This window comes from Odocoileus virginianus, chromosome 25 (genome assembly GCF_023699985.2).
Source record: "Odocoileus virginianus isolate 20LAN1187 ecotype Illinois chromosome 25, Ovbor_1.2, whole genome shotgun sequence".
NCBI lineage: Eukaryota > Metazoa > Chordata > Mammalia > Artiodactyla > Cervidae > Odocoileus > Odocoileus virginianus.
The window spans coordinates 43,572,675-43,588,744 of NC_069698.1; the positions used below are offsets into that span (position 1 = coordinate 43,572,675).

Consider the following 16,070-nt stretch of genomic DNA (forward strand, 5'->3'; position numbering starts at 1 on the left):
GACTCTTTGAAACCCCAATGGACTATACAGTCCATGGAATTCTCTACGCCATAATACTGGAGTGGGTAGCCTTTCCCTTCTCCAGGGGATCTTCTCAACCCAGGGATCAAACCCAGGTCTCCTGCATTGCAGGTAGATTCTTTACCAGCTAAGCCACAGCGAAGCCCAAGAATACTGGAGTGGGTAGCCTATCCCTTCTCCGGGAGATCTTTCTGACCCAGGAATCAAACTGAGTCTCCTGCATGGCAGGCAGATTCTTTACCAGCTGAGTTCTCAGGGAACCCACAACAGACGTGAGCACAAATCTTTCCTCTTTCTAAGCTCACAGAACCACATGTGTATTTTAAACTAAACTCCTTGCTGCCAAAACAGAGTATTTTAAAGAGCTCAGTTGGTTGATAAAAGGGAAATCTCCCTAGCAGAGGGCTGAAGAAAGCAATGTGGCAACTTGGGAAGTTAGTTGGCATTATCTTGGATGGAGAATTCAAGACAGCAGTGGAAAATCTTGTGGCTGTTTTTATGACTTTGTGTCCTGAATTTCATTAAGCAAGATCTGAAAACGACTTTTTTTTTTTTAAGCACGAGTTACCATTCTAGTTGTATTTATTTGGCCTTATTAATATCAGACAGCTTGTATAGTAATTGAGGGTAAGGACATTGTGTGTGCGTGTGTGTGTGTGTCCTCCATGTCACTTATACTATGGGGATTTGTACCATGGTAATGTAGGCAAATAAAGTGGTAGAGGTTGTTGGTGCAAAGAGCATGTTAGGTCACCGAATTGCATGGCCAAATTCAATCTTTAACTGAGTTCTATGGGACCAGTGCTCACAGTGTGAGGTTTGATTTTCCCCTTTCAGCCTGGTGGGCAGTAGGTAGGAAAAACCTTAACCAGAGATTAACACGCCTCTTCCCTCCTCTGCCCCATGCACCTGGCTCCTGAAAATCTTAAATTCAACTGCTCAGGGGAAGAACAGCTTGAGTCATTCTGAGGTTAAGTTAGAATTATCACAGGAATTATATTAGCAGGTTATATAGAACTACTTGAGAAAGCAGGGTGAAAAAGATGAAAATGTAAAGTTGGAAATGTCTGTGGTTAACCACATAATCCGAGTCTTCTAGTAAATATGCTATTTCCTGAGCAAAATGTAGTTACTTTGGAAGCAATCTGAACTTTTAAAGTCACCCATGTACCATTTAGTATTTAAAATATAGTGACTTACAAAAGGTACCGAGAGAGAGTGGCTTGGGTGTTTCAGGGTTTCTTCAGAACATCCAGTGTACTCCTAAAGAGCAAATGAAACATTTGGGGAGCTTGGCTCACTGAGGATGTCTATCCCAAAGGTAATTTATGAAGCATCGTTTTCTATGCCTTAGCTTAAATACATGTGTGCATGTTAATTGTTTCAGTCATGTGTCTCTGCGACCCTATGGACTTTAGCCCCAGGCTCCTCTGTCCATGGATTCTCCAAACAAGGATACTGGAGTGGGTTACCACGCCTTCCTCCAGGGGATCTCCCTTATCCAAGGATTGAACCCGTGTCTCCCACATTGCAGGCAGATTCTTCACTGCTGAGCCACCAGGGAAGCCATAAACAGTTTCACAGAATTTTGCACATTGGGTTGGCCCAAAAGTTTGTTCATGTTTTTCTGTAACAGTTTACAGAACGAATGGACTTTTGGGGCAACTCAGTATATGATGTAATTGAGGAAGAGATACAAATTCAAATGCACCCTGAACCCGATCCTTTTTCATTTAATATGTTAAACATAAGAAGTCGGCAAACTATGCCCACAGAACAGATTTGGCCCACTGCTTCAGAAAAAAAGCTTTATTAATACACCACCACGCCCATTCACTTATGCACTGTCACTTTCATGTTACAATGGCATGATTGAGTAGTTGTGACAGAGATGGTATGACCCCCAAAATCTATTTACCATTTGGCTCTCAACAGAAAAAGTTGGCCAACACTGGTGTACATTATTACGCTAGTAACAAACCTATCTATCACCAAAGATATAATAGATGTCTTTCTCTGTAGCAATCACATTACACCAAAGATACAAAAAATACATTTCATTAGAACAAATCTTACTTCCAAGATATTTCAGAAAATATTGCCTTGAAATTCACTATCTATGTCTCAGATTTCCTTCCCAGGAGTTAATTCTCATTAAAACAAAAAAGACACATGTTCAAAAAGTGTCCTTTTATTATTTCTAGTAACATATATCGTATAAATACTCTATTTTTATATGACCTTTTACAAACGCGATATAACTTAAAAGTTTTATCATTAGAAGGAAATGTATAAAAATAAATATGTTATTATAGGCATTTATTACAAACTATAGTCCTTCTTAGAAGGAACACACAAACCAGTACTTATAAAGTACATAGAATTTATAGTAACGTATTTTACTATATACATATGGAAAAAAAGTCATTTTCTTTCATAGTAGAAGAGCTGAACAGACATTCACCAGGATATGACTGTTGGACCAGCTGCTGGGGGTGGGCCAGCCGCTACCCCTCAGTAGCCTCCCCACCACGAGACATGTGATCGCAAGGTCCCCAACACCGGGTACCCTGTTTTACACACCCCATTCTCGTTCTGGCATTACATTCTTTTTTTTTTTTTTTTTTTTTTTTGGTGATCTTACTGATTCTCTTCAGACACAAACTGTTTTTTTGTGTTTTTTTTCCCCCCACATCCACATTCCTTCAGTCGGCTTACATCAGGAGGAAAGAAATAAAGGAGGTCCCCAGGTCATGAGGCCTCCTCAAGCTTTTACTAGCATCTGATACATCACTGCTGGTTTTTTTTTCCCCCTTGTAGAATTTATGGTATGTTTACAAATACATGCAATTGTTTCTAGGTCAAAAGGAATTCACAAAGAAAGACACAATAATGACACTAAAGAGGAAATATGGGTGTCATGTGAGTCATGGACATTGCGAAGCATTTCTTGTGCTGGACAGTCCTGAATTCTTAACTCCAAGGTGGCATAAACATTCTCTGAAACCATAGCAGCCGGGAACAGTGATGGTCAAAGATCCTATGTGCATTCCTTTCTCCCTCCATTGATAGTGAGGTAAAGTAAGCCACGTCTTAAAGCAAAAATCTCACCTTCCTCCTGCATTTCATTTCCCAACCTCCGTGATACACAGAATTTTGTCAGTATCAGGAAGCAGGGGTTGTTCATATTTCTTAAACTTACTTTTGACCATTGCTTCTGTTTTCATTAGAACTTGTCAGGAACCTCACAAAAGAAATGATAATGCCCTGGGGCTCTCTTATGCTACCTCATTGGTCAGATAGGAATAGTCCTCATAAACTACACTATCAGGTTGGTAACTGGCAGGAAACTGATGATCTAACTTCTTTTCTACCTACCTCTACCTCCCAACTCATCGCCACCCCTGGTTGATCACCAGGGCAAGGCGCCCTGGATTCCTCCAGCCCTCTTGATTTCAGTGCATCAGCCCTTCCCCACTGCCCCATCCCTCAGCACCACCCCTGCTTAACTGCACTCTGCCATCGTGCAGAAGTCTATGTAGTGTTTAGGTTTCTTTAAAGGATCGCAGCTCTCATGAGACAACACCCCCCCGTCATGGGACAGACACTGCAAGGTTCTCTTCTTGTAACCCTTCCCGCAAGTCTTGGAACACGGCGACCAGTCCCCCAGCTGCCAGCGGGGGCAAGGCAGGTTCGCACAAGGTCTGGTGCTGGCTGGCTTCACTTCCTTGGCGCACTCTGAAGCAGGCTGTCCGTTGATGTCCCGGCACTCCACGAGCCTTCTCTGCACACCCAGCCCACACGACTTGGAACACTCACCCCACTCTTCAATGACCCACTCCGAGAAAGTAGGGATGGCATTGAAAGATTCCTTCCTCTTCTTCATGAAATAGGTGTATTTAATTTTGGGCCGGAGGGCATTGCCCACTGTCAGGACTTGGACGGTTAAGGGCTCCTTGAGAGGGCTGAAGCTTCGGATTCTTTCTAGCGCTGCCGAGGAGCCACTGTACCTCAGGACAGTACCTTTGTACGTGATGTCTTGCTCCAAAGTGGACAGAGTGAAGTTGCCGTTCAGGATATACGTGCCATCGGCAGCTTTGATGGCCAGGAAGCTCCCGTTATTTCTGGATCCTCTCTGATTCCGTTGCTTCACTTCAATGTTTGTGGCTCCAGTTGGAATTGTGACGATATCATGATAGCCGGGTCTGCAGGCAAGAACAATAGAGAGAAAAATCTCTCAGTCACTGGCTCCTTATGTTACTTAGCTTGAAACACCAGGCAATCAGGTAAGAAAGTAATTTTTTAACCAGACCTATAAGAAGTTACATGGAAATGATAAGAACCTTCAGGAGTAAGGTATTTTAATACTTACTTTGCACTGGTAACTGATCCTGATATTTTTTTGCATGTAGATCCATTTCCTCCACAGATGCCACATTTATCGAACTTCTTTTTGGAGTCTATGATGCGATCACAGCCAGCTTTTACACACTGTCCTTGCACACAGACGGAGGTGGAATCTGGGCTACAAGGGGTGCCATCCACCACCTGAAAAAGGAAGGACATGTACCTGGTGTCACACGTTAATTAACAAGGGCAAGAGATGATGCTAGGAAAAGTCCGAAAGTCTTCCTCATTAACATTACATTTCTATCAAGATTAAAAATAGTACTCTGCATACTATCCTTCTCTTTGGCTTTTTTTCCCATAGACATCTGAAACATTATAAATTTTTAGATTATCTGTGTCCTATCTTACTTTTAGCTAAGGTCAATGAAAGCAGAGCTTTTAGTCAATTTGTTTACTGCTATACCCTCAGTGTCTAGAATACTACCTGGCAAGAGCAGATGCTGATAAATCACTTGTATGCTGAATCTGCAACTGGGGACTATTTTCCTAGCCTACAGTGATCATGACTCATGATTACCTCAACCAAATTCAATTCCATTTTCTATTTCAGAGCCAGATTTATCCTCTCAATAAAACAGCAAAGCTATGCTTCTACTAGTTCAATATATGTTCTTAAATACAAGAGTTCTCAATGCTTAGGCTTTCACTATAAGTCCATTTGCACATGTACTGCTAGTCACCCAGGAACAAGCACTTCTGACTATCTTAAACTATTTTCCAAAACCAAGGGATGGTTTTTGTGTTAATACATGATATACCAATCCATGCATAATGGGCTCTTCTTCATATATAAGAGTAATAATAAGCCATCGCAGGAATCATTAAGCACTGAATTCAAGCTTCATCCATAACCCCAAACAGCACAAGACTTAAAGCAGGTAGTGACCAATGTATCCAGAAGCAAAGCTGTCCTAACTTGAAACTGAACATGCTGATATATAAATTTAATATATATAATTTTGACTTAATATATACTTAATACATTAAGTATAATATATTTATAATAATTAAATATTATATATAAACATTTCAACATAAAAATATAAAACAAAAAAGGTTGCATGAAAAGGTAGCAAGCCAAGTCTCGGGTTCTTAGACCAACAGTCCAAAGAAAAGTCATTACCTTGGGCTGCAAAACGAAGAAGTAGCCAATGCCTTTGGCTTGACAGATAAGCTTGCACCTGTCCTTGGGTGAGACTCCTGCGTATTTGGGTATCCACTCCACTGCGGGCCCGCTGCCAAAGGAAGCTTTGGAGAACTCATTGTGTGCCTCACACTGTTCCTCTCTAAAGCTTTTTCCTGGAAAGAGAAGGAGATGATGACGTTATCCCTTTCCAACCTTCAAGTGCCCGATTGCCGAGCATCCTTTTCCCCTTCTCTCTGCTCACCGTTAATGTCCGGACAGTCCTGGATGTTGCAGGACCTGTAGCGCATGCGCTTGCCCTCGCAGTATTTTCCTCCGTTCTTCGGCACCGGGTTGTCACACTCCCTCATCGTATATTGAACTCCGCCTCCACACGTTCTCGAGCAGTCTCCCCAGGGTCCCCACGGCCCCCAGCTTCCGTGAACAGGGGTCTGAACAGAGACACAAATCATTAGTGTTAGAATCCTCTATGGCAACCCTTTCAGGAAATAGAAAGATACAGGACACAGAATCAATGATATGAATCTTTTCTGCATCCCTGCCAGAGGCTACAGGTCGGGTTGCTCATGGGGCATCAAATGTCTGAGCCTCACTTGGTCATTTTCCCTTCTGAGTGTCAAAGGAGCATGCGTTGCAGTGGATAACTCACATCAAAGTGCTTCTTGTCTCTCTTGTTCAGGCACTCACTGTTGACACACCATTTCCCCTCTCCGCAGCTGGTGCCGTCAGCCCAGGGGAAGTGTTTGGTCTGGCACACGGACAATCCACCAGAGGTGCCCGTGCACCAGAGAATCGAGCAGGTGCTGGCCGCGTCTGGGCAGTGTTTGGACTCCTCTCCAAATGTGAACTGGCACTGCCGGTCAGCATTGTACAAGGTCCCTGGGAGATCGGAGGGCAGCTGGATGGCGATCAGGGGCTCGTCCATCAAACATTCACCTGCAAAGAAAAATACCAATGCATATTAATAAATAGTAACTAAAGGCACGCAGGGGACAAATCAGCTTCAGAAAAGATTTATTGTTAGAGATAATACAAAGTGATTTGAAAGCTGAAGGGTTTGGGAGAGATATGCCGGAGAGATTTAAATTATTGTTAAGATGTTATTCTTAATGGGTTATTTCTGCCTTAACAATGACAGGAAATCATTGTTCTGCTAAACACTCAAGTTCATGTACTCTGGGAGCTTCTTGGCCAGAAGCACTATGTTTTATTGGAAATTCAGGTTTAAAAACATATGTTCTTGACAATGAAAGTCATTTTGAAGGGAGAAAGGGAAAAGAACAGAACAGAAAGAAAGAGCTCATTTAACAAGTGTTGTATGAACACGGGGATGTTTGGATAACATTGAGAAAGAATAGATGGAAGGTCTTACCATGACCATTATCCAGAAATGTTGTAATCATGGAGGCACTGCAGGGAGACCAGGGCTGGCTGTGGTTCAGATTGGAAAGCATTGACGCCATCATGTGGGAATTCCGGTTGACACCATTAATGCCAGCACACTGCCTGGCATCATCATGGGGCATGTTAAACACATGGCCTAAGGAGAAATCCAAAACTCACATTAAAACATGTCATTTGCAGAATGTTTTTTTCCCCAGCAGAGATTCATCTGTCTCAAAGTGATATTTCTAAAGAAGAAATGTGTCCGGATACCATCTATTTTAGAGACAGTGTCTACTTTCCACAGGGTGTGAACCAACGTGTGAATTTTCTAGCTCCGACTCTCTGATTCTGAATTCTAATAAAGATAACCATGCTGAGAATCGTGCAAAAGCATTTTCTGCAGATTTTAGGGAGCTCTGGTACCTAAAATGGCAATATAATCTGCAGACGCTCCCTCTAACAGTAATACCTAGTTTATCAGCTTGAATTCATGAATGGGGCTTAACTGGCACTCTAGAATGGACTTACCTAATTCGTGGGCGGTAGTGAAGGCGGCTTGTAAGCCATCATCCTCTATGACAGAGCAGCTTCTATTGGGATCACATACAGTTCCAACATCCGCCATCCCAAGAGTATCACATGTCTGGGCACCACACAGGTCCTACAAGAAGCAGAGATTTGCCCTTTTTAATACACACACAGGATGAAATTTGGGATCAAACTGCTTGGCAGGGTGTAACCTCCCATGTGTTTGGAGCATCTACATTCTTTGTTGCTGAGTAGCCCTTTTAGGACTATTTTGTGTGACTTTAAGATTTTCCCCTAACGCATTCAACTACAACTGTGAAACTTCAGATGTTAAAGCTATGGAAGGAATTCCCTGGTGTTTCAGAGGCTAAGTCTGTAAGTTCCCAATGCAGGGGGCCCAGGTTCGATCCCTGGTTAGGGAACTAGATCCCACATGCTGTAACTAAAGATCCTGAATGCGGCAACTAAGACGCAGCACAGCCAAATAAATATTTTAAAAATTAGGAAAGATTAATCATGTTAGCCAATGAATAAATACTTAAGTGTGAAAATATTGGTAAGATGCCTTACAAACATTTGTTACAAAACTGACTCCCCAGGGAGTCCCGTCATGACTGGCGATGTCTGCCTCTGACCTGTCTGGTGAACAGAATTGCCGTGTCATAGTGCTCCGCATCCCGGTCACTGGGCGGGTTGTGCTGTTTCTGCCAGCCGCAGAAGTTCCGAAGGGTAAGGGCAGCATTGGAAGTCACTGCTGGGCCCTTCTCTTCCTCGTAGATGACCAGGATCTTTACCACCACCAGGCTCACTGAATTGCGAATGCTGGGGTGTTTGTATAACCGGGCTGTTACGGAGAACAAGGTCAGGAGGTAGTGCCTTAGCCCGCTGCCGTGGAACTCGGCCATGGACTTGTCAGCCACAAGCATCGTTTCCACATAGCGGGGGCTGGACACAAATCGCTTCTTTCTTAGGCTTCCAGTTCCTGTAAAGACACAAGGAAGATCATTTGCTCAGGGACAGTCTCGCCAAGAATAGTTTACCTTCCTAGAGTATATAAGGAAAGCCTAAACAGTCAAAGCAAATAATACAAAAATACACCCGGGGCAAACAATAACAAAAATATTTGCATCTCTGTTCAATGCAAATGTTATTTTTAAAGTTTTCTCCTTACTGTAAATGTAAAGGCCGTGTGCTCCTCTGAGGGGGTCAGCTTTTTTTTTTTTTTAAGTAGCATTTTTATTTTTTAATCCTCTTTGAAATCATGCAGTCTGAAAAAAGGCTGGATGCACACCCCTCTTTCCAGTCGTAGTAAAATCTTGGAGCAAGGGGAGCAGGCAGAGCCCCTGAGTCACTCTTTCACAGGCCAGGACTCAAATCCTGAATGAGATCATCAGGCTCCACGTGGAAGGCCCCGGGCAGGGCTGGGGCCTCTGCCAAGGGGCCGGGCCTGAAAGAATCTCAGCCCGCACGGCTCGGCTCTCTCATTCCAGGGGTCCCTGGGGGTGCTCCGCTCAGGCCAAATCCGGCACGAGGACCACCCAGTCTGCCCCGGCGCCTACGGCCCGGACTCTACTGCCCCAGGGAAAGAAAGTTCGTGCTGCGGAGTCGGGGGTGGGGGTGGGGGTGGGGGCACGGTTAATTATTTAGAAGAAAGTTCTCCGACTCCAGACGGTGAACCAGCCCGCCCCTCCAGGGAAGTCCTACCCTGGGCTCTGATCACGTAACTGCTTCCAGGAGCAGACGGACTGGGGGAGAAGAATTACATTCTGCAAGCCGGGGGGAGAAAGTGAAGAAAGAGAACAGGCACCAAAGTGATAGGAGGAAAAGAACTTCAGCAGAAGCAAGGCACACAGCAGGGAGTCCGGGGAAGGCGTGGCAGGAAGGATCGCGGTGATTAACTTCTCAGCAGTGTTTCGGAGCAGAAGGGCGGCCGCGAGAGGGAGCGCACACCGGGAGGAGGGTGGGAGGCGCGGAGGCGGGGCGAGCCGCGCGGAGAGACCTCCCAGGCAGGTCGGGCAGAGGGGCCCCGCCGCCAGCCGGTCGGGGTCAGCCTGGTAAACCGGGAAAGGGACACACAGGCCAGCAGAACTGAGATCCCAGCGCAGCTGTCCAGGCTCGAGGGCTGCGCATTCCGAGGGTCTCTCTCCCCCACCCTCCATCTCCGCCCTCCTCCGGTCTCCGGGTGCGCGAACAGGCAGCGGTTACAGAACTAAGCGGCCAGTTACAACTCGACCGAACGACACATGAACGATCGTTCGCAAGAAATTAACAAGGCAGAAAGAAGTCGCACAAGCTCACTTTCAACCACCAAAGTGGGAGGGACTGAGTTACCAGCTCTCCCTTCCAGATCCAAACGCTTCTCTTTAGCAGGAAAAAAAAAAAAAAAAAGAAAAGAAAAAAAAAAAAAAAAAAGAAAAAAAAAAAAAAAAAGAAAAGAAAAAAAAAAAAAAAAAAAGCCCACTGATAACGTCTGTCCTCTCTTGATAATTCATGATCAGGACAAATGGTGAGTTCACCAACCCAGATCTTAAGCCACAAATCACCACCACGTCTCGGTCCTGTCCGCAGACACAGGTTTCCGTCTGCCAACGGGACTTTACCCTCGAGTCGCGCGGCCCAGAGAAAGGAGGGAGGGGGCGATGAATGGAGAGACAAGTGGGAGCCGCTCTGGGACGGATACCTGTTCGGTGCCCCGGGCGCTGTGGCGCTCGGTCCCGTGGCGCCCATTGCGCGGTGGCGTCCTCGCCCACCGGCTCCGCACCCCCCGCCAGCTGGGTCTCGTCATCCACGACCCCGCACTTGGCGCCGCCGTCGCCCCGCCGCCTCCGCCGCAGGAGATGGAACTGCTGCAGCGCCGGCGGCTCCTCCCCGGCGGCGGCGGCGTCGGGGGCGAGGCTCAAGGTGGCGGCGGCGGGCGCGGGTTGGATGAAGTACTCTTCGCCCTGCAGGTAGAAGGCGCCGCGCACGCCCTCGCAGAGGCTGAGCGCCGCGGCGGAGCTGGGGTCGCCGTCGACCGTGCCAGAGTAGAAGCAGTGCGCCAGGTCGCCCACCGGATCAGAACGCGGCACGTCCGGCTCGGGTCTGCGTCCCACCGTCTGGAGCGTGAAGCCGGGTGCCAGGAAGCTGCGGTCCGGCTGCAGCTCCAGGCTCAGCTGCCGGCCGAAGGCGTCCAGGCGGAGGTGCGCGGTCCTGAGTCCCGGATCGCGCTCCAGCGCCGGCAGCACCAGCTCCTCGTCCTCCTCGGCGGGGCGCCCGTGGGCGCCCGGCACAACCAGCAGCGCCGCGGCCGCCGCGAGGAGCAGCAGCGGTGCGGGAGCAGGCTGCAAGCCCCGAGCCTTCGGCGCCGCGTGCCCCATGTCGCCTCCTGCCGTGCGCTTTCGGAAACCCGCGGAGACCGCGGGCTGCATCCGGGAGGAACCGCGCGCCTCCGAGCGCTGAGCGCACTGGCTATTGTTCGGGTCCAGAGCGCGGAGCCTCGCCAGCCTGGCTCGGGACTGTTAACAGTTACTCTGATTCTTGCAAAAGGGCGCGTAGAGCCCAGCCGCCGATGGGGCTCCCGGAGTCACTAAAGAGCAGGCGCTGCAGTTCTGCCGGCGCGCGGGAAGTTCTTCTGGAGAAGAGTTGGAGGCACCGCGCAGCAGGCGCTGGCAGGGTGGCTGCTGCGGAGACGCTCAGCACCCCGGGACGCCTCCGGGGCCGGGGCGACGGGCTACACGAGGATCAGCGTCCGGAGACCCCCTCCGGTCTCCGCCTCGGTCGCGGTGCACTTCGCTCGGCGCAGGGCTCAGTCCTCTCGGCCCTCCACGCCCTGGCAATGAGAGACCCCAAGCTCTGAGCCGCTTTCCAGCGAGTGCAAGGACAGAGCAGCCCCGGCCGCCTTTTTATATTTTAGACTGAGTCTCCGCCCCTCCCTGACCCCCCTTGCCTCCTCCCTCTTGGCAGCCTTTCTATCCCCGGGACCCCGCCCCCTAAACTCTGTCTGGGCTAAACTGCGCGGTGCGCGAGCTGGGGCGGGGGAAGGGGCTGGCTCGGCGCCACGCGCTCGTCAATCTGGGGGCGGAAGACGCAGGAGGGGCCCTGTGACCAGCCCTTTGCACGTCTGGGGCTGCTGCTGGGAGAAGGTCCTCTCTCCCACCGCCCCTTCCACCCGCCGTCTTCTGCCGGGATAGCCGGGACGTGGTCCCTCTCTCGTGCGGGAGGGAGCGTGAGGATGCCAGTCGCGGGATGGAGAGCGGAGTCCCTTCTCCAAGGTTTCCCCGCCCGGGAGCTGTCCCCTCGCCGCCTTCCTCTCTCAGCGCACCCCACCCCCCGCCAGCCTCCTCCTCTTCTAGCCGGGAGATGAGCCAGGGCTCCCCTTTCTAGCAAAACACCCCACTCCAGCTCTCCATCTCCCGGGCCTGCCTCAGGCCCGTTTGCAGCGGGCTCTCTCTTTGCCCCAACTCTTCTCTGGCAAGCTGGGTAGGGCCACAGCGTCCCCTAGAAAGGGTGCCTGGGTGAGGAGGCCAGGAGGCACTTTCCAAGGGCCTTGATTTGAAAACGCGTTTGGCATCGATCTTCTCGTCCGTCCTCTGCCCTCGCCTCCTGCAACTCCCATCCAGTCCCCCTCCGCCCCGGGCCTTAGAGATTTCTCGGTGGAGACCCGGGTTCACACTTCCGGAAGAGGTGATCTGGAACGCGGTTCCATTCCCCGGAGCGTGGGGAGGGAAGTGCGCATTCTCTTCTTTGGGGGAAATACTCCACTCCCGCCCAGTCGGCCTTCTTCCACCTACTAGCAGCTGCGGGGCAGAGGCCAGCTGGGCACAAACGTCCAGGAACCCCACTTTTCCACCCAGAGAGTGGCAGCATCGCTGGGGCTAGAAAGGATGCGGTGGGCAAATTAGGGGTACCCGACCCCTCCCCGCTTTGCCCCGTGGAAGCGGAGAGGCAGTCGGAAACCCAGAAAAGCCGAGCCTTTGCACCTCTATCTAGGTCTCTAAGCAAAAGCCCCAGCAGCTCTTCCATCGAAAAAGAGGGAGGGGCCCGGTGACACAGAGGAAGGAAATGTTTCATAACGTTTTCCCAGGCGGAAAACCACGGGGACAATAGTGAGAACGACCGCCCCAAGCCCGGGGCCGACCGAGTCCCTCACCCTCGCGCGCTCCCACTTCCTCGCAGGGCCGAGTCTGTCCTGTCTCGCCGCCCCCGCCCGCCCCCTTAGTTTTCATCAAGTTTGATCTCGGCCTTTTTCCTCCCTCCACCCTAGATCGTTCCGAATTCCTTCTGTTCCAGTCCTCTGCAAGTCTTCCCACGCGTCCCCTTTCCAATGTTTGGATACAGAGGGGGAAAAAAACAAAACAAAACACACCAAAAACTTTGCAACGTCGTCTTTTCTCTTGAAGTTCTAGATCACCTACTTGAAAAACAAAAACCAAAAATCTCTGTTCCCCACTCTTTAGGAAAGATCGGATCGGAAAGAATGGCACAGAGAAAGCCCCAAACCGCTTCACCCTTGAAAGGGTTTAGATAACCTCTGGTCCGTACACTTAGGCAGCATGGATGTTTTCTTAAGTGTGATTTTCTTTTCCTGAGGTCATTTTCATAGATGAACGCGTAAGCCAGGAATTATGTATATTTTAACAACAGAAATTGCATGCATTTTAGCAGCAGATTAGGTATCTCAATGACTAGTATTTTCTTCCCTCCTCCACTCTACCACTGTCTAATATTTTGATCCTGTTTCTGCCCTCCCCCTTTCATCCAATCTCTCACCCCATTTCATTTTTCCTTCAGATTTAATACTGACGTACACACTCATGAGTGGCCCCATTCATATCTACACTATCTCGCCTAACTCATTCTGTTCATCATTGAACTAAAATTTATTTCTCTCTGCAAGTTTCATTTCCCAAATTACCCCTGCTTCTCAGCTTGTAAACCTTTCCTTCCCCTATTACAGTAATTTTTTAATGTTCTGTTTTTCATTTCATGTGTCCTTTCTCTCCAGCTAATTCAAAGATGAGATATACTTAGGAGCACATCTGGAAAAAAAAGTCATTTTACACTTAAAAGATCTTGACTGTGGAATCATGAAAACGTGATAGCAAATTCATCAATACATTTTCACATCTCATGCTCAGAACAGGGCTCTGGAGACAAGATGACCTGCCGCTGGGCCCCGCACTGGCTTTGAGATGAGATTTCAAACACTTCTGGTGGCCCAGGGGCTGAGAGGCTTAACAGACCCATAAGGGAAAATGTGATTCTTATGAATTGGGACAAGATGGCAGATTCAGAAGACCCGCAGAAAATGTGTAGTTTTCTAAAAACTCATGTAATGCATTCTAATCTGTCAACTCCCCTATGTACACTTTAGCTTTTAAAATGTATTAATGCAAGTTTGGCCTTTCAGTCCTTTCTGCCTCCAATGCCTTCTTATGGGAGTTTGTTTAACTCAAGGCATACATTTCTAATCTTGAATGGCTTACCTCAAATCTATTATAATTTTTGCATATTTCACGTTGGCTATCCAAATAGAGCTGAAAAAACAAAGAGCTAAAGGCAAAAGTGGCCAGGAACATGACTTTTTTATTCACTGGGTTTCTCTCCAGAGTTCTGTTCTTTTGCGTAATGATTCCAGTCTGTTGTGCACCTGTAGTTCTGGGAAATGATTCTCTTTTAATCGCTTCAACAGAGGCATGGGTGTAACAGCTGCCAATTACTAAGCTTGAAAAACTTCATCCACACTCAGAAGAACATTTAATCTACTTGCGATTTTACTTTTTTCAAGATCAGCATTCTTTGGGCATGCATTTGTGTGGTAACACACAAATATATGCCCATAGCATAGATGTATATTTATAAAGAAAATTGTGAATTGAAAAAATAATTCTCTGTAGAAACAAGACCAGCAGAGCAGAATTTGTGCATGGTACTAGTAAAAGTGGCATGTAATATCGCGTGCATGCGTAGTCCCTACTTCATGTCCTCCAACTCTTTGCGACCCAACGCACTGTAGCCAGCCAAGCTCCTCTGTCCATGAGATTTCCCAGGCAAGAATACTGGCGTGGGTTTGCCATTTCCTTCTCTAGGGGCTCTTCCTGACACAGGGATTGAACTGGCGACTCCTGCATTGGCAGGTGAATTCTTTTCCACTGAGCCACCAGGAAAGCCCTGACATGTAATATTGGGTCAATACTAAGTATGTTAGTAAGTATCACATTCTCACCCTTATAAAATGTTTGCTGTTTGATTTAAACATGCATCCAAAAAATCTCATGTTGTCCTAAACTCTGCTGCTGTATTTCTAATTTTCCTTGCACAGACTACACAAATGCTTATATAAAATAAATCTTGATATAGTCTAATTTATCGATCTTAATCAATTTTTTATTATTTACAGAGAAGACTTAGTAAAATTTAAAGTATTTTACATAAAATATTCTTACAATTAAGAATTTGACCTTTTAAAAAACTTTCTCGTCCTTTGTTAACAGAGAAAAGAAAAAGTTTCACGCATTTTAAAGACAATACAGAAATGATAGTTCTTAAGAATTGTTTTTCAAATTAAGTATTCAACAAGTAACCATGAAAGGAGAGAATCTGGTCATATATGTGAGCTATTAACACTGTTTTAGTGTAAACATCATGTACAGAAACATTGATGTACCTATATCATAAACATGTAATGCTATTTATTCATACTTTCATGCAGTAAGATTTACCAATTAGGCATAGGAAAACTGTTTAGCATTAGTTCTTTTTCTGGGGACCTATGGTCTAAAATAATATTGGGCAAATGAATAGTTTTTTGGTTGTAAGTGAGAAAATAGAAAACATTTCTTTTAAACAGGTTATGTAGCCAGAAATATAACATATATTGAAAATAGAGAAATGGATGTATATTGCATTTGGATTTGCACCTGCTGTGATACAAAGCCTCACATTTGCAAGATTCTTTCCAATCTACTTCCTTTGTTTGGCAGATGTGAACCTGGACCTCAAAACGGTTATTAATGCCTAGGATGGTATAGCCTACTTGGGCGCTAAGAAATGACTCTGACTTATACTTTTAATCAAATTCCTTATGATATTTTAGCTGTCTAATTGTTTGATAGGTAAGTGTGTTGTCAGACTTGTTATTGCTTGTTATCGTTGTTTCCAGTAATTACATTTAATTTAAAATCTGAATAGGCGTTTTTTATCAATAAGAAAATTTTCCACCTTAACAGTCACAGCCTATAGTATTTCTTTCTCGGTCCACAAGGTGGCGATGGTCTACAACAAATGATGTGTAGCTCAGGTTTTTATTGTTCTTTCCCCTGATAGCTTTTCGAGAATTTGTAAAGGTTTTACACTTTTTCAATCATATGTCAAAATGTTCACCAAATTTTAACTTTTGGTTAACGTATTGGTTAAATTGTAACTTTAAGTGTATTTTCATTCTTAATAAAATGCCTTAGTCAACTAGTTTCAATCATGTAGCTCTATTAACTTAAACCAAAAATCAATTAAACATAAGAAAACTACCTTTGAGATAAAGCTATGGATCACTTTTATTCATCACATGAGAGCTTTATGTAATTCAAATGATAAAATTATAGAC

The 16,070-nt window shown here is 46.5% G+C and overlaps 1 protein-coding gene across 1 annotated transcript; it reads right to left on the minus strand.

The window, feature by feature from the left end:
* Nucleotides 1-1,815: 1,815 nt before the first annotated feature.
* On the minus strand, nt 1,816-11,361 carry ADAMTS1 (ADAM metallopeptidase with thrombospondin type 1 motif 1). Its single transcript, XM_070455114.1, has 9 exons — nt 10,170-11,361; nt 8,125-8,471; nt 7,490-7,622; nt 6,948-7,115; nt 6,225-6,511; nt 5,820-6,006; nt 5,555-5,730; nt 4,394-4,569; nt 1,816-4,226 (listed from the first exon to the last, which is right to left on the minus strand). The coding sequence occupies exons 1-9, from the start codon at nt 10,894-10,896 to the stop codon at nt 3,527-3,529; spliced, it is 2,901 nt and encodes a 966-aa protein (XP_070311215.1). The 5' UTR covers nt 10,897-11,361; the 3' UTR covers nt 1,816-3,526.
* Nucleotides 11,362-16,070: the final 4,709 nt, after the last annotated feature.

Excerpts from the sequence above, each read along its gene's own strand:
- ADAMTS1 (XM_070455114.1), bottom strand. The coding sequence starts at position 10,896 with ATGCAGCCCGCGGTCTCCGCGGGTTTCCGAAAGCGCACGGCAGGAGGC. Across the intron at positions 7,116-7,489 it reads CACTACCGCCCACGAATTAG|GCCATGTGTTTAACATGCCC; the intron begins GTAAGTCCATTC and ends ATTTCTCCTTAG. Across the intron at positions 5,731-5,819 it reads GGACTGTCCGGACATTAACG|GAAAAAGCTTTAGAGAGGAA; the intron begins GTGAGCAGAGAG and ends TTCTCTTTCCAG.